Source organism: Micromys minutus, assembly GCF_963924665.1.
Source record: "Micromys minutus genome assembly, chromosome: 1".
Taxonomy (NCBI): domain Eukaryota; kingdom Metazoa; phylum Chordata; class Mammalia; order Rodentia; family Muridae; genus Micromys; species Micromys minutus.
The window spans coordinates 182082536-182100990 of record NC_137969.1 but is presented as its reverse complement, the minus strand read 5'-3'; the positions used below and the strand labels follow the sequence as shown (position 1 = coordinate 182100990).

The 18455-nt window shown below is 42.3% G+C and overlaps 1 protein-coding gene across 1 annotated transcript in view; it reads left to right on the top strand.

The window, feature by feature from the left end:
- Positions 1-14779, top strand: part of LRRC72 (leucine rich repeat containing 72) — a gene marked incomplete at both ends in the record, with an annotated part of 43783 nt that extends 29004 nt beyond the window's left edge. The window contains 6 exons of the mRNA XM_080925622.1: positions 849-930; positions 2048-2158; positions 9240-9329; positions 10573-10725; positions 13674-13701; positions 14617-14779. Of these exons, the coding sequence (XP_080781748.1) occupies positions 849-930; positions 2048-2158; positions 9240-9329; positions 10573-10725; positions 13674-13701; positions 14617-14779 (627 nt within the window). The remainder of the gene's footprint in view (positions 1-848; positions 931-2047; positions 2159-9239; positions 9330-10572; positions 10726-13673; positions 13702-14616) is intronic.
- Positions 14780-18455: the final 3676 nt, after the last annotated feature.

Below are 18455 nucleotides of genomic sequence, written 5' to 3'. Positions count from 1 at the left end.
ATAATAAAAATATTAAATGAGATTTCTAAAGTAACAGTGTTCTCTCTGCCAATGACACAAGAGTTTCTGACATGTGGATTAGAACTGGGTAGCCATATTATTCATGCATGCTCACACACAAACACACACACACACACACACACGAACTCACACACACATATGGCATTTAACAGTACATTTGAGAAGTTTTCAACAGTATTTTTGCTTTTTTGGGTCTTGAAACAAATCTTAAAGGGTAAGCTAAAGACTGCAGGGCTGGAGAGATGCCCAGTGGTTTAGAGCACTGGCTGCTCCTGCAGAAGACCTGGGTTCAAGTTCTAGCACCCACACAACCACCTGGAACTCCAGTTTCAGGGGATCTGGCAGCAAACATGCGCATGATGTACATATATAACCACATGAAGGAACATCAAAGAATGCTTTGTAGAAAATCTTGGTATTGTGTCTAGGTCTAATTCTTATGCATAATTAGAAATATAATGTCCCAGGCATGAAGGATGTGGGGGCAAAGGGAAAAGTGCCACCCAGGCAGATGCTGGTGTGGCTGAACATTACATAGAGAGCCCTAGGTTCATAGTGACAGATGAAAGGTTTGGTTGTGGAAGCCCAGTGACACCACCCAGAGTACTACTGAGGAAATACTGGTAGAAAGAAAACCTGGAGGCAGGCATGTGGCTCAGCAGTGCTCAGAAATCCTTGTTGTTGGGTTGGTTAAAATCACTATATCACACAGCTATGAAAAAAAAAATAGTTCAGGTACAACTTGTAGCCCGATTCAATGATAATGGTTGTTAAAGACCACACTTTTGTTGTCTTGTGATTAGAAATATATCATTCTTCACTTTCAGCTACATGGGATAACATTTTTAACTCGAAACTATTGTTTGACTGAGCTGTACCTGAACAACAACGCACTATTTGAGATAGAAGGTAAGACCCAAGCTTTCTTTGCTGATTGAACAGATTTTCAATTAAATAGTAACTCTCAACTGTAACCATTCCTAATAACAAACACAAATATTTTTCACCGTGCCTACTAAAATATGAACTATTTTAAATGACTGTAGGTACATTTAATTTTTTTTAATTGCACCACATTTCTAAGTCATTATCATGTGTCTTGTTCAAAGTTTCAAAGAAGTGTTTTTATAGTTGCACCAGTGTGGTGCACAGCTGAGCACAAATTGGTTACTGTAGAAGCTAAGCTTAGTAATATTTAGGAGTAAGAATAAATATAAAAGCTCTTGTCTTCAAGTTGATATTGGCTGTGATTTTATCGGCCAAGCTCCTGTTTCTACTGACCTGACTTTATAATAGTCTCTATGCTGACAGTTTCAAACCACATAGAAAAGTGTGTTACAGGTCATGATCAGGAGACAGCAGATTGCTGAAGAAAGTACTTGACTTTAAACTTTAATTGTATCACGAAACAAAAAAAATCAGATTTTTAACACCCATGATAAGCTCTAATACTGCTAAAAAAAACCAATCTAATTTAACTATGATGTAATTATCATCCAGATTCACCCCATTTTAATTTATCTTTAAAAAAATGAACTAAAATGTGCAATGCAGGAGAGCAGAAAGTGAAATAGACATATGGTTTCCCATTCTACAAGTAGCTGAGCTATTTGGAAAGAATGCACTGAATAGGCTCGACATCATTCTTTGATGTGAGTTATAACCCTAAGTAACGTGGATTCACACGTGCAGGCACACATACCACAAAACCAAACAAACAGAAAGAATACAATGCCAACTGGAAATTGAAGCATGCAAAGTCATTGCCACAGAAGAGCAACTAACGTGGCAACGGCAGCGAGAAATGCCTCTCTTGTCCTGCCAGACAGTCCGTTTATATCGCTCTGTGCTTAATTGCCATTCAGGACATCATTAATGGACGTTTCTCTTCTCACAGGTTATGATGCATTTTCTTGCTCAGCTACGATGCCTAATCACTATGAAAAGAGTATTTGCATTTGTCAACTTCAAAAGTAAATTTCATCCAAAAATGTTGAAGATCTTGCAAACTATGTTTGTTTTTCAGGCCTGCATAATTTGCCTTCACTGAACCTTCTCCTGTTGCACCACAATGAGCTGACAAACATTGACGCTACAATGAAGGAGCTGAAGGGAATGCAGAATCTCAAGACCCTAAGTACACACCACACTTATACGCTATATGTCCATAAGTCAAGACAAGGATAGCTCTGCACACTTGTTTTCTTCTCTGAAGTTCAAGCTTAGAGAAAGCAGGATATGCCCCAAATGCCCAGCCCGCGCTCTAGAATGAGACTCGAGTTTATTCTTTTTTTAAACACATTTTGAAATAATTACTTGTAGAGTGATGGGCCAAGTACGACGAAAATGACAAAAGTCATAAACAGGCATGTGTATATCCAAACCTACACTTTGGGCTTTAGCCCAGAAGTAAGCTGTGTCACCCATAGGGCTACCCCTAACAAGCGGATCTGTAGAGGTGGAGAGGAGACGGTTGCCATTCTTGAGTAGGATTCTATCCACTCAGGACCAGCAGAAAAGGGAATCCAGGTTACTGGGTGAAACGGAAGGGGTGTGGCATTTTGAGGGGAGTGGTAAATGTCTTGAAGTTGACTACCCTGATAAGTGGTTCGAATCCTGGCATATAATGAATATTCATGACTGTGAGTTTGAAGTGGGTAGATCTGCATGGCATGACATATATAGTAATAAAGTGAGTTAGCAAATAACAAGACTGTTGACGATTTAAAACATGAGAACAGGCTTCATTCACTTCTGTTGAGTCATGTTGAGCAAGACACTGAGTGCTGAAATGAAAAGCAGTATATACATAGGAATAGATTTAAAAAACAATCAATGTGAAGTTCGCCTCTCCATAGGCTTGAAGGGTTAACAAACATGCGCACAACTCAAGGCAAGGCAGAGGAGGGCAGATGTCACAGATGGAAGGCCTGGCAGACCTGAGCTGAGAGACCTCTCTGCTTGTCACGAGACACACATGGTCTCTTTTTCATCTTTCCGATCTGTTTGCCACTGTGTGAACCAGGATTGATGGTGAAGGTTCTGGTCACGTCAGCACTTGGAGGGACTAAGGCTTCTGCTAGTTCTCACTATTATCAGGAATAACTCACGTGCTTCGGGAGAAATGACTCCTGCAACTGAATGTAGACTTTTAAATAGTAAAAATCACAAAGTCCAAATAGTAAAAGTAGTAAACATCACAAAGTCCTTGGCAAGTCCATGATTACTTTAAAGATGTGCTACCTTTAAGCATTTTCTGAATTCTGATATTCCATCAGAGACTTGGTCAGGCCTGATATTTATTTTATCATTTTATGTCAATCAAATATTTTTACAACTAGAGGAGTATGTTAGGCACAGACCCTTCTATTATCTTTTTGTCTAGAATGGGTTCATAGTTGCCACCTAGAATCTCTTCAAACACTGAGATAACTCTCCCAAGCAATTCTTAAAAATTTCTTGTCATTGATGTGAGTTTCAAATAGGAAAGCCAAAATCTTGTATGTGCAGGATGTAAATAAATTAATTAAGAAGCTGCTTAGAGTCTAGAAACTCTGAAAAGAGGTAAATTAGACCCAATACAACTGGTGCTTTAAACAATAAGCAATACATGCCTGATGTCTCTCCTGCTAAGACAGTCTTCTCTTAAAGTGAAGAAGATGCAGGGATCAGAGACTTGCCAAACTGCTAGTGTTGAAACACAGCCATGCCTTGTTTTATTGATCTGATCACTTATTGATTGATCCATTCATTCAGTGTTGTTAATTTATTCATTTTGTGCCTGGGGAAATCTGGCTCATTTTCTGATTCTGCATTGATTAACAGATGCCAAAGTTGAAGAGAAGAAACTTGATCTGGCCTTCTATTGAGTTCACAGTTTTATAACTTGAACCCTAATTACTTAGGTTCATGAAGGCACTTCGTGCAAAGCTACTTGTACAATCTGCTGTGTGTAAACCTCAATTGCTTAAGCAAACTTGTGTTGTAAGACAACATACAGAGGACAGTACACAGTGCTGGCCTTGGTATGAAACAGGGCTGGACATCGAACTAAGATGCCTGGTTCAGAACTGAAGGTACCTGAACTCCAACCCGGTCCTACTTTGTCAGAGGTACATCTAAGCACACTTGTGCCCTGGCGGGTCAGGGTCTGGATTGAGGATGAAATGCCCATACTCTTCAAAGATCACTCTGGCAATAAAACACCCATGTTATTACTTGTTCTGTCCATTAAAGTCACCTCTACTTACAACTACGATGGCATCACTCAAGTTACAAAACCCTCTCCTACCTGAGAAGCTTGTCATGGGGTCATTTTCTTGAACTGAGTTAAAAAGAAAGCACTTTCTGGAAATGCTTGGTAGTGTTTGATCCCATGGCTCATTCTGGTTGCAGACATTCCAGGGGGAAGCGGTTTGCACACAGGAGACGTATGGGCAGTGAGGTCCTCATGCTAAGTTCTTTGGAGCCTCGTTTGCCATCTCAGAATAGACTTAACTCATTAAAATGAGAAAACTATGCACTGTCAAAAGTTGTAATTCTTCTCAAGTAAGAAAATCATGTCAAACTCTAAAGTGTTACTTCTTCAGTCTCAAGTTCTTCTGAGGGTGAGAAAACAGCCCAGGGCTAAGGCTCCAACCCACTTCAGCACTGCACCCTCCTCTGGCATTTATGAGAAAAATTGCCAGCAATTGCCCATGAGACACAGGGCTGGGAGCTTCAGGGAGGCCTGCAGCCAGCAGCAGAGTGTGAGGTCCTGGAGCCTGGAATTCCTGTCTTCCAGGCCAGGCAGGGCCCCACCTCATCTCTCCAGGAGGTCTACCTTTCTACACACACTCTCTCTGCAGCTCTGTCCTCCAAACTCTGCAAAAGGAAATCCTCCCATGTCTCAGCCCACTGGAGCAGAAATGAGTTAGTTCCTCTCCCTGTCCGTCTGCCTGCCCCTTTACCCGCAATGTCTTAGTTAGGATTCCTGTTGCTGCGCTGAAACACCATGACCAAAAGCAGACTAAAGAGAAATGGGTTTATCTGTCTCACACTTCCACGTCATAGTTCATTTCTGAATGCAGTCAGGACTGGAACTCAAACAGAAACCTGGAGGTAGGAACTAACGCAGAAGAAACCTTGCTCCTCAAGGTTTGCTCAGTCTGCTTTCTTTTAGAGCTCAGGACCACCAGCCCTGGGGAATGGCACCACCCACAGTGGGCTGAGCCTTCCCACTAGTAAAGAAAACCCCCAAAGATAGATCTGGCTTGCCCACAGCCAGAGCTATGGAGACATTTTTATCAGTTGAGGTTCCCTCCTTTCAGGTAACCGTAGCATGTGTCAGGTTGCCATAACATTAGCCAGCACACACAGTAAGTGAAAGCCATCAACAAAGTCTTTAACCCGTTCTCCTGCTCCTACACTTTGCTCTCGAGCAGTCTCCATTTTACCAAAACACCTAGCAACACATGTTTCATCACAGAGAAGACCACCCTAGTGGACCCTCAGGGACAACCACCAACATTCTCTTCTTGCCACCAGCAATGTGCTAGTCTCTGCCTTTGACAAAAGACACTGGGAAGAAGGAAGCTGGGAAGAGGGGTGGACCTCAAGGCCTCTTCTGAGTCTGTCTGTCATGCCCTTAACGGCATCCTCTCCCAACAAGAGGATGGATCTACCAGGCAAAAGGAGGCCTAGGTCTTTCCCCGGTGGCCATGTGAGATGCGCAGTGTCCCGCTCACTCCACCTCCCAGCTTCACTCCAGCCCAGTTTTCCTGTCCAGTGAAGGATGACAGTCTCAGCTCGTTGCATGGTAGCCCACAAACTCCAGAGCAGATAAGGCTAGCAGGAGACGTGGCGATCCAGCTTTGTAGGACAAAACCCGCATGTCTGATTACTGATGAGCAGCCTGAGCTCCCTACCACAGGGGGATGATTTCACTTCCTACCCTATCATGTTCCCCATCTATTAGAACCGATTTATCGAGGCTAGCATCTAACTCCAGTTGTAGCCGAGGATGGCCTTGAACTTGTGACCCTCCCACCTCCACCTCCATTGTGCTTTGGTCACAGGTGTGTATTACTACATCTTTCTTTTTATGTAATGCTGAAGACTGGACACAGGGCTTCAGGCTGGACAAGCATTGTAGCCACTGAGTGACAAGCCCAGGCCATATCATTTTTTATTCTAAAGTACTTTAAGAATATTCGGGTCCTTGAGCTGGAGAGATGGCTCAGCTGTTAAAGGCCGAGACTCACAACCAAAAAGACACGGCTATTTGGGTCTGTTTCCATGAGGACTTTAAGTTCTGCTTTAAAAGTTTTTTTTTTTTTTTTAAATCAACAGGAGCCAATTATTTAGATGACTCTATCTCTTTCTGTCTTCCTCTTGTCTTTCATTGAGAAGCTCCACACGTGTGACTCATCTAGCACAAGTCGCTGCGGTACGGTGGCAGAGACGCTGTGATATATTATTGGGTAAATGTAAATTGCTCAGACTCTGACTCCCAAATTAAGATAAGCAAGACAGTGCTGGCGCCGCTGAGGTGTACTTCATAAGTAGCCTAGAGGGAAAGGTGGATTAAATAGTATTAACCAATTGAAAGCGAAAGTGTAAGCGCTTTTGCGCTTAGCTGCTACAGGAATGTGCCCATACATCACACAAAGCTTTCAGAACACTCAGACACAGGAAACTGATTTCATATCTCAGAAACTTAATTTATGGTAATTTAAGGACCAGCCATTCCAAAATGCATAAATCCAAAGTGTTTAATACTCAACTAGCGTGGATGGTGTGGGGGTGGGGGAAGGAGGAGGTTGGGGAAAGAATCGAAAATAAGATTGCTGCCTTCTATAATGCAAGAGCTGGGGAAAAGTGAAAAGCAAGCTTGAAATAGCCTCCATTGGATTTAGTTTTGACCTCTGCCACATGGTTTGTGTTTAAGATGAGATGGGGCAACATAACACTGCGGGTGGGGGCTAGTACTACTCACAAGCAGCGTGGCACTATTCTGGGTGTGCTGTTTACTTAGGTGAAGTTAGAGGTATCTCAGAGCAGGGCTTGTCTCACAAGCACGAGGGCCTGAGTCCTGTCCCTACAACCTGTCAAAAACCACACCGTGGTGGCGAATGCTTGTAATTTCAGCACTGGGCCAGCACAGGAAGGAGGAGCCCTTGTGTCCCCAGACTAGGTTAATTGGTGGACTTCTGGTCAGTGGAAAACCTGTCTCAAAGGAGGTAGAACAGAGTATGAGGGTGATACCTAAGGTTGTCCTCTTGCATTCACAAACATGTACACAGTCACGTACTGACAAGCACGCACGCATGCACACGGACGTGCACGTGCCCATGCACACACACACACACACACACACACACACACAAGCATAATATATGTTTAAGGAAAAAAAATATTTGAGTAGAGATTAGGAGAAAAATTCAGGAAAAGAAATGAAACAGTAATGTTCTGAGAGGTAAAGAAAATGTGGACCAAAATGTTCACCAAGAGTAAACAAACACCCATCGATGAAAGATGCTAGGAGGTTTCTCATAAGCATCACACGCAGGCAGCTTGGCTGCGTAGTGGCTCTAATCACTATGGGACTGCAGAGGATGAGGCATCAGCTCTGGTTACACAGGAGAGTTGCTGGGAAGCTGACCTCTGTTCCAAAATGCCAGCGGTGACTTTTCCCTCCTTCAGAATTCTCACTAAAGACAATCGCGTTTTGCTTCCATGTCCCTGAGGAGTGGCTGATGCTATAGTGTGGGCCTTTTCTGATTGGTCCTTATTTCTGGTTTGATGGCAGTTACCTCTATCATACTGACAACGATTTATTCCTGCTTTAAGTTCCTCTAAGAGTAAAAGTTAGACCTTTTCCCAGTCGCTGTTACTGAAGTCTGGAGTTCCTTTCCCTTACTCCCCCAGCACATCCCCATCTATCTGGCCACTGTCTGCAGCTCCCTTTGCCTTTCCTCGTTTCTTTAGCTCCTATTTGTCCTATAACAGGTCTCTGTCATTGTTACTTCATCTCCCTTTAAAGCTCACGTAAGGATCTGACTAGCCAGAAAATCTTGTGTCGATAAAACTCGTATTTCGATGTCTTATTACTGACAGAGAATAGATACTGGTATCGTTTTTCTTTATTTTTAATGAGTCTGTTATTTTTTCCAACATGCCTCCTCGATCTTCTTTATCTTGCAAACTATGCATTCTAAACGTTAGTCGGTCTTTCTGGTCTTCTGACGCTTAATATTATCATCCGTTTATTAAAAGCCCCCGTGTTTTATGAATAGTCTCCAGAGCAGTGCTCTTAAATTAAACCACGTTTCCCTGGGTGACAGGCTGTGTGGCAGCCGGAGCCCTTCGCTCTGCTGCCATCTAGTGGCTTCCTGCTTTATATGTTTTTCCAGACGTATTTTGACGATGCCACACTGGGGGGCGGAAGGGGGGAGCGATCACACAAACATCATTTCTTATTTAATGTTATCAGAAGATGAGCAGATAAAATATGTCACTAGAAAATAAAACACTCACATTTTCTAACTGAAGCATTGTTTAAATGTCCGTCCGGGCCGATTACGACGGATGATGATTCAGAAGCATCAGGATCTGCACTGCTCCCACGAGCCCCTTCCTCCCCACGGCTGTCTTGCAAAGTTAGGCTCACTACCCATCCCTTAGCCACACAAGTCTTGCAGAGGGAGGTGAGATGAGCCGTGGCATCCATGTTGGTGTCGCTCCTACTGAGATCTCCAGGTGCTGCTGGCACGGGCTTCCTCTGAGCATCAGGGCAGCGAGGCCTGTCGGGACAGTGTGCCGCATCGTTTCCTACATCCACCCAATTCCCCGACCCCATGACTCCTGAGACCAGAAAAACTCCAAGTGATGGTCTGCGAAAAGCAGCCTCGTTGAGCTAACATCTTGTTCTTCCCTGTCACGATTTACCTATGGACCTTGCAAGTTTTCCTCTTTTGCGACAGATCAGGGTGAACCTAGTGCTGTTTCTAATGGGCAGTGGCAGCCGGCGAACGTTGACCGGCTGAATCCGATAGTAAAATACGTGGTGCTCTAGACAAGGAAACGCAGGATGCGACTGTGGCCAGACAACAGGCACAGCTGCTCACCCTGCGGTGACTGTCCTTGTACTGTCCACGAGCCTTCATCTTCTGTCCTCAGAGGTGGTAAAAGGAACTAACGGGAAATCTGACATCTTATTGTGGACTCTTCCTTTGCAGGTCTGTACCAAAACCCTTTGTCCCAATACAACCTCTACCGTTTGTATATAATCTACCACCTGCCGGGCCTGGAGATTCTTGATCGGAAACGTAAGGATGCTTTAGAAAAGAAAAAAGAAAAAAAAAAAAAAGGACGCCTCACGAAAACACACTTCCAGCTCATTCATTTATGTGGATATGCGTTCGCTGACATGTTTGTCCATGTGCTCCCGCCATGCCTGATGCCCACAGAGGCCAGAAGATGTTGGATTCCCCTGCAACTGCAGTTACAGATGGCTGTGAGCCACCTCGTGGGTGCTGGGAATGGAAGAGTAGCCTGTGCTCCTAACCACTGAGCCACCTCTCCTGCTCTTGACGCCAAATTGATTACCTCCTGACACTTCAATTGACTGACTGATTTCTTCTTCTATGTTTGTTTTTTGTTGACACAGGGTTTTTTTTTGTGTAGACCAAGCTGCCCTTGAATTCAGAGATCATCCTGCCTCTGCTTCCCAAGTGCTGGAATTAAAGGCATGCACCACCACCGCCACCAGGCTCAACAAAAAAACTGATTTATAGTAAATCTCTTAGAATTTAAGTTCTAAAAGTCATCTTTGAAATTCTGTAAGTTCATATTATTAAAAGTGTCACACTCAACAGTGACTTCTCACACATGTCTATTCCCGCACATGGGTATGCATCCCATTGTGTACTTTTGAAGCCTAATTTGCCTGGGTACAATATGATCTATCTGGTGTCCTGTTATCCTTCTAGCTGTAAGGACTATCCGTCATCCTTCATGGGTTGTTACTGTGAAAGGTCTGCCCATGAGGATAGGTGGAGACCTGACTACCTCTTTTCCAAGCGCGGTGAGGAGATGCATGTGTGTCCTGTTGTCTTATCAGTCATGTGCTGACATGCCCCAGAAGGTCTCAGGAGTGTGCTAGACCACAGGATTGAGCCCACTGTGACTCGAGGACATCTACTAAATGCTTGTGAGACTGGATTAATTACTGAAATCTCTCCACATAATGCTCCAACAAGATTGTCACACATAAGTTAAACCTACTTCTGTGTGTGCACATGTATGGGTGTTTGTTGGAGCACCCTTGTATGTTGATGCGTGTGCACACATGTGTGTACGTATCAGAGGCTGACACTGTCGGTGTTTGATCTCTCTCCTCCTCATGTATGGAGGCGTGGTCTCATCTAAACCAGAGTTCACTGAGTTGGCTGGTCAGGCAAGGCAGATTGCTCAGATCTTTTTTTTTTTTTTTTTTTTTTTTTTTTTTTTTTTTTTAATCACTGTGCATGCTTTTGTTAATTCTAGATATTCTCTCTTTTCCCTGATTAGAAATTACAGAGAAAGAGAGAAGATCCATGATCACCATTTTCAACCATAAAAAAGCTCATGTCATCCAATCAATAGCGTTCGGAAAACGAGTGGATGCCTCCTGGAACCCCAAGTTACCGATACAGCAAAAGCGAGTCAAGAAGCTTCCTTCAGGTACAGTGTAAATCAGAAACGAGGCTGAAGCCTGCTCGGCTCTAGGAACACGTGGCTGTAGTAATAACAGTAACGTTCCTGTGCAGAGAAGGTGCTTCTAATTCACTCTCAATATCCACATCTGAACTTGGCATTTCCCGTTGATACGGTGACTAATGCCATGTCCATGCCCTCACCCATGTTACCTGATGTCACACGGCAACAGTCGGGGGGAACGCCTGAGGCCCTTGTCCAGCGTCCAGTGAGGAAAAGAAATAAAATAAAAACAAGTAGGCTGCCATTGTTATTACCCATGACAGGAGATAGTTTTCCAAATGAACAGTAGACTTTTTTTTATGATGCATGAAAAATAGTAAGAAATGAAGGTCATTTGCTCTTTTACCAGCCAGAAATGGGCTGTATAATATGTTGGTTACATTCACATCCAAGGTGTCACATAGAACTATCACAACTAATCTCAGTTATGTTTCACTAGTTGGCACATACTTTATGTAGCATAGACCCAAACGGATTTATTTCTGTCACGTAGTAAAGGACACAGGAACAAGGTACATGGAGTTGATGTGAAGTTCTGTGACGCTGGAAAGAACCTTGACAAATTTATCTACATAATGTCAAAGCTATGATGCCTCATGGGGACGAAATTAAAACACAAACTGGAAAAGGCATCACAGCATGTAGCAGGTGGAAGTTGATCCTCACAATCCCTGACAGGCTTTCAGAATTCAACTTGTGTAATCCCAGTAGAAGAGCTAAGGCTGATGCCAGGCGCAAAGTGCTTGCCGAGCATGTCCAAAGTAGGTTTGATCTCCAGCACTAACAGAGAAACAAAACAAAAACAGAAACTCCTAGCAGGGTACACACAATGTGATCACGAATCAGGAGACAGGACCACATGTTCCAGGTCAGCAGGAGCTATAGAATGAGATTCTGTAAAACTAACAAATAAAACCAATGAAACTCACAGTAGGCTGGGGAGATGGGCGGTGAGTAACTTGCTTGCTGGACAAACATGAGGCCCTGAGTTAGGATTCCCAGGACCGACAAAAAGCCTAGAGTGACAGCATGTGCCCATAACTCCAGGACTGGGGGAAGAAAAGCAGTCGGAGTCAGCCAGATCCCTGACACTCACTGGTAAGTGATCTGAAACAATGGGTTCAGTCCAGGGAGAAGCCTTGTCTCAAAGATAAGGCAGAGAGGGATGGAGGAGGACACCTAAAGTGGGCTTCTGCCTCTGCCTATGCATACACATATGTCACCTCCATTTCCACAAATGCAAGTGAATGTACCTACACACACACACACACACACACACACACACGTAAATCCAAATAAAATAAAACCCCAGGAGATAAAATGACAAATGACACAAACTTTCTGTAAAGTAAGAAATAGATAGAGGAAGTAGCTTCACTAACTGCCAAAGAAGTGCGACCCAAAGCAATAAGATAGCATTTTCATCCAACATGGAGGGGATAACATTTTTAAAGATAAAAATGAGAAAATAAAAGCACAGTGCATACTGCTTATGAAGGCATGAACTAGGCCAGCAGCCTCGGAGACCAGACTGCAGAACCTTTCAGTACCTTGCATATAAAATGTGCAAGCTACTTGACATATGAATGCCATTTGAAATCTCTTCTGTGAGAGTATGTGCACACATGGGTGAGAAAACCATGAGGCTGCTCTTCATGTTGCCTTTTTATAGCAGTAAATGCAGATGAGGCGTCTGATGGTTACTAATGGGGGAATATTACATTACCAGATATTCAGACCATACAAACTATGTCAGTATACACTTATTCCATGATATGTATGTAGTATTTAAAAACATAAACTTGTTCTGTGGGGTGATAATAGAGCAGTGTGTGGAATGTATGTCACACATGCACATGACTGCAAAGGTATGCACACCAGTGAGCACACACATAGACACCAGGTTGGGACACTCGGTGTCTTCCTCTACAGCTCTACGATCTCACTGAACTGGATGGTCACCATTAAAATGGCTGCTTTGCTGGTCAGAGGGAGAGAGGAGGGTGAAAGCTAGAGATCTAATGTGATAGAACAATGGTTAACAATCTGAACATGCACACCCAAAAGACAAAACAGTAGCTGGGAGAGGTGACAGGCATGTGTACTAACTATGTAACGGTGTGTGTGATATGTAACTCTGGCTGTTATTTCACAATGGGTGTGTGTATCAAAACATCTAGTAGCATGTCATAAGTATGTGTAATTGTTGCTTTTCAACTGTATCTCAATAACACCATGGAGAGAGAGGGGGAAAGAGCCTGGGAAGAGAAGAAAGGAGACTTGGGAAGCCACTTGTGAAAGGCATGGTGCCAATGGCTCTTGGCTGCCTCCTCTTTTCTGGACTGGCAAGAGCTCATGCTGAAGGCTTTAGTGACCCAACAGGTGTGGGTAAGTTCTGTCTTTGGCCTGGCACCAGGCATTCTGAAGAGGGATAAACAAAGCCATGGCAGACTTAGAGATTCCCTGAGAGCTCCAGGCTATGGGGTCTGGCCCTTCAGTACTGAAGCTCTGGAAGATGGAGTCTTATGATCTGGGATTTGTTTATTCTTTCTTTGAAGTTCATGCCAAGAGTCCAAATGGCTGAGTTGGTCTTAAAGACTTGTCCTGACTACTCATCAGAAGTTTCTTCCGAGTATGAACCTTGCTTATAAAATGGACAACGGAGTCCACCCAGTTGGATTTCCTTGGCAACTAAGCTGACTCAAGCACCCTGTTCTCAGGGCTTCGAGATTTGCCATCTATTATAAACACTACCCCAAAGTCTAATGCCTTACCTATTGGAAAATTTAAAATTTTATGAGTTATAAAGGCATTTTGCCAGTTTCCTTGAAAAGAAAAACCAAGAATAATCTCATTATTTTTAAGTGCTGACCAAATGTTTGAAAAATACTAATTTGGAATTTTGTTTTTAGATCTTGCATTTGGAGATAATGTTGACAAGTAAGTGGGCTTTTTGTGTGTGTGTTTGTTTTTACTTCTTTACTTTTATTGACAGACTGTTTTATAATTGCCTCATCTATAAATTAGCCCTATCTTCTAAAACAGATTTTAATTAATTAAAAGCTATTAGCCACTCAATAGATAGAAAAATGGTTGTTTTTCCTTGACAAATGAGTTCCAGCTATGTGTTCACATTTAGCATGCTCAGGCACTCAATGTGATTATTCTAACTTCAAGAAAGTGAGTAGGTGATTTGATGCATGAAATGTTAAAATGTGTTAAGAACTATTAGTTATTCCAAATGAGGAACTTTGTTTGCTTTGCCTCTAAATATATTCAGTAAAGTCAATTATCATATAGATTAACATTTTACATCCACTAGAATTTATATTTCCCAAAGCAAACAGTTCATTAATTCTACAGAGGACATTTCAAATTCACGAATACTAATGAACTTTAAAACCATTACTTTTCTATGTATGAATGTTTCCTTCAGATTCAGTGTTAAAAAAAAATCCTCATAATATAGAAAACATGTAGAAAAAGAACTTCAAAATAAAATGCTTACAATATTAATATGCATGATACCAAAAAGTATTTCCAGTTTGTCGTTTAACGGTTTTCCACTAGGAATACAGGAGCATGTGAGACTTTTATAATAGATCCTGAAATATATCCAATCACTCTATTTTAAAAATAAACCATGCACACAATAAAAGTTGTGTCCCCTAGCCTGAAAGTTATGTCAGAAAAGTTCATAATTTGGGTGAGAATTTATGCACTGTATCCATTTAAATAAAAACTTCAGGGCTTTGGGTGTGCTTCAGAGGTAAGTAAAGCACTTCCTTAGGAGGCCTACGGCCCTGGTCCACCCTCCTGGTCAGACACTTGTTTTTGATATTGCTACCCTTGCAGGACACTGTTTAATGACCCTGAAGATGCTGTGTTTGTAAGATCCATGAAGAGGTCACTGATGTCCTTTACCGCCATGAACTGGGACACCGTTCTAACACAGAGTGAGGGGTATGAGAAGAAAAAGGACTTCGCTGCCCAGATGCTCACGACTTCCCTGCGCTAACAGCACTTCCGGAATTCCGGGGTGCTGTTTGGTTATATGTGAAAATGCTCTTGTGATTTAGCTCCTTATACACTTATTGCTATTTAAAGTTTGAAAATAGAAGAATCAGTGGTGAAAATGATTTCCTGCACTCTAAGTTTCATAATGTAAAAATTTTATATTAGTTGCTCGTATGTAAAAAATAAAGCCATTTTCCCCTCCCAGACCCTAACTTCCCACTAATAATGACTGAGATAACTTATTAATAAATTCCTAGCCCATACGCTTCAGCTTGTTCTCTGACTTGCTCTAAACTTATCCCCTTTATCGTAACCTAGCTTCAACTACATGGCTGGTTTCTTCTTGTCTTCTTGCATCTGTCTCCTGAAAGTTCCTGGGGCAAATTTGCCTTTTTATATTAATTTGAATTCACTTTCTTGCTGGTTTACCTGTCTCCTCAGTGTTCTGGGGTTAACCTCTCATGCCACTGACTAATTCCCAGAATTCTCTCCCCTGTGGATGTCCCACCTCCTATCTCTCGCCTCAGCTCATTAGCCATAACATTTTCATTTAGAGGTGGTGCTTATAAGACATTTTCTCTACACTGATGGACATAGGAATGTATGTGAATTCTAAGTATAAGCCTCAACACATTTCCCCCAAAATACACAGGATTATGTAACTGGCACTACGATCAAGTAATAAAGCATTACTAACTGGCTGGTTTTGTGCCAACTTGACACAAGCTGGAGTTACCACAGAGAAAGGAGCCTCAGTTGAGGAAATGCCTCCATGAGATCCAGCTGTAAGGATCATTCCCAACTAGTGATCAAGGGGGGGAAGGGCCCAGCCTATTGTGGGTGGTGCCATCCCTGGCCTGGTAGACCTGGGTTCTATAAGAAAGCAGGCTGAGCAAGCCAGGGGAAGCAAGCCAGTAACATCCCTCCATGGCCTCTGTATCAGTTCTTGCTTCCTGACCTGTTTGGGTTCCAGTCCTGACTTCCTTTGGTGATGAACAGCATATGGAAGTGTAAGCTGAATAAATCCTTTCCTCTCCAACTTGATTCTTGATCATGATGTTTTGTGCAGGAACAGAAACCCTGTCTAAGACACTAACTCTCTAAAAGCCCTTTCTTCCTGTTAGCAGACACTGTCCACACTTCCATACTAACCACTGTCCTTAATTCTAGAGCACAAATTAATCATGTTTGGTTATGAAAGTCATACGAATGTAGCCACAGAGGATGAACACTTTGTGTGTAGCTCTTGCACTTGCTGTCCCAAGACAACAACTGTGTGTTGTTACCATGGTGTTGGCTCTGTCTTTCTCCTTGCCACACAGCAGCCCCTCATAATTCAGCTAGCCAGTACACTGTTTCCACATCTCTGGGACATTTGCCAGATCTCGGTGTAGGCTAACGATGTTGGATCAGTCTTGCCAGAGGTCCAGGGCTGGGAAATAAGGGAAGTAGACAGCCTTTACCAATTGCCTAGTGCCATGTTGGAAAAAAAAAAAAAAAAAAAAAAAAAAAAAACACAACATTTTATCATCATGGGCTTCTCTAACTTAAAAGCTCTGTCAGAAGCTTATGAATGGCAGTGGCCTTTCTCCCTATCCTGTACTCTCGGAGACATGACAGCTGAAACAGTGAATCAACACTTGATACCTTGTGACTGGTCTGAGAACATTCAGGTGCGGTTCCTAAGTCAAAAGGTCAGATAGGATGGGGACGGAACAATGGCTTTCACATCTGTGTGAAGGTGTTTGATATTGTGATTGTGTGGTGTTCAATGTTAAGTGATAGACTGAATCAGCATGCTCTCTTCCTCTTCCCCTGATTGCTTTGGGGGAAATCCAGGCACTGGGTCATGACAACCTGTCTCCTGTTTTGTCTGAGCCTCCAAGAGTAGGCTGAGAGGTTTTTCACGGGTTCTTTAGCAAGATCGCACAGACATAGCAGCGAGCCACTTGGTCTCCAAATAGACCTCGATGTTCTGCTGTGTCTGTCTGCATACTGGACATCTTCACCTAGTAACTGAAGCTACTCATAACGAGCTAAGCTCAAGTAGAACCTCCACGTAACAAAACCTTGCAGGTGTGTGTGTGTGTGTGTGTGTGCCCCCGAATGTACAAGGATCCATTTCAATAAAAACAGTGAAGTTAGGAGAAAGCTTAAACAGCCCTGTAAGTTGTACAAGTAATATTTGTTAATTATTCTAGTAAAAGACAGACAAGATATTGTAATGTCTACATTAACAATACATAATAAGATAGAATAAGTTTAAAAGGCTGTATCAACAATAGAATGCCTGCTGCAACCCTCTGTAACAACAGAATATGTGTTGTAGCACTTTGTAACAAGAGTGCGCGGTTATAGACCATGTGATAAAAGACTGCAGTGTATCATTTAACCCCATAGTGACGGGAAAGAATGGCAAATTCACTTCATTTTTTAAAATGCTTAATAATGCTTTAACTTATTCTTAATATTAGGTGACAAACTGAAACATACCTCGCTTGAATGAAGAAAAAATTTCTTATGTACTGCTTCTGGAGTGTTTAGACAGCCTTGTTACCTTGGTGTCCTCCAGTCCTTCTGGCTCTTTTTCTCCTTAGGTTTCCTCTTTCGAAAACTTCCCTGAGCCCTAAGAGGAGGAATCTGATGGAGGCTTCCCATTTAGGACTGAATGTTCCAAGGTCTCTCATTCTCTGTACACTGTGTAGCTCTGAGTCTGTGTTTGTTCCCATCTACTAAAAGACATGTTCCCCGATGATGACTGAGCAAGGCACTGATCTACAGGTATAGCCGAATAGCATTAGGACTCACTTTCTAAGTTCCTTTAGTAGAAACAGGAGTTTTCAGTCTTATCCTAGGCCCCTGGGTATCTGATCTGCTGTTTCCTGTACTTTTTGTTTTGTCCCATTCCAGTGTATTTGTTTTATCTTATATTTTATTCTTATCCTTTAGAGGCCTATTTATTTTCTAATAAGAGACAGAAAGCAGGTAGATTTACCAGGGGGAAGTGGGAGAAACTAGGAGTAGAGGGAGGGGAAACTGTATTTGCAATACATTGTATAAAAATAGCTACCAGCAGGATACACTATATAAAAATCTATTTTCAATAAAAGTCTTTCATGAAGTACATTCTTCTATACTGGGTTTTAAAAATGTTATTAATAGACAGCTGACTTGCTGTGAGTGGAAAACACTGCTCTAAAGATCACTGATTTAAACAAAATAGAAGATATGACTCACCAACTGGATAAAATTCTACTCACAATGGAATATATCTTTAATAAGACTTCTTAATTATACTTTCGGTTTTTAAACAATGAAGACCCATTAAGGCTTACTTTAGCGGAAATTTTTATGTCAGGATCTGTTGGGAGGTCACATGAGTAAGAACTGAAACCCCTGTTATATAAACAACTTCCCCTGGTATAAAAGACAGCTCTGGCTCAAAGCTCGGCCATGCAATCAATAAGATACAACAGACTGTTAAGGGTTGGGAAGAGGATCATAAAGCTGGGTGTGGCCATCCTGCTTTCTGTGTCTGTGACGTTTGGTATATCCCCCAGTTTCCCAAAGGCACGTTGTAAAATTAAACCCAAGGTGGTGACATTTAGAGTTGGAGGTGTTTTAAGTAAATTGGGTCACAAAAGTAAAGCAGGATTACTTTGATGTCCTCCTTCTCA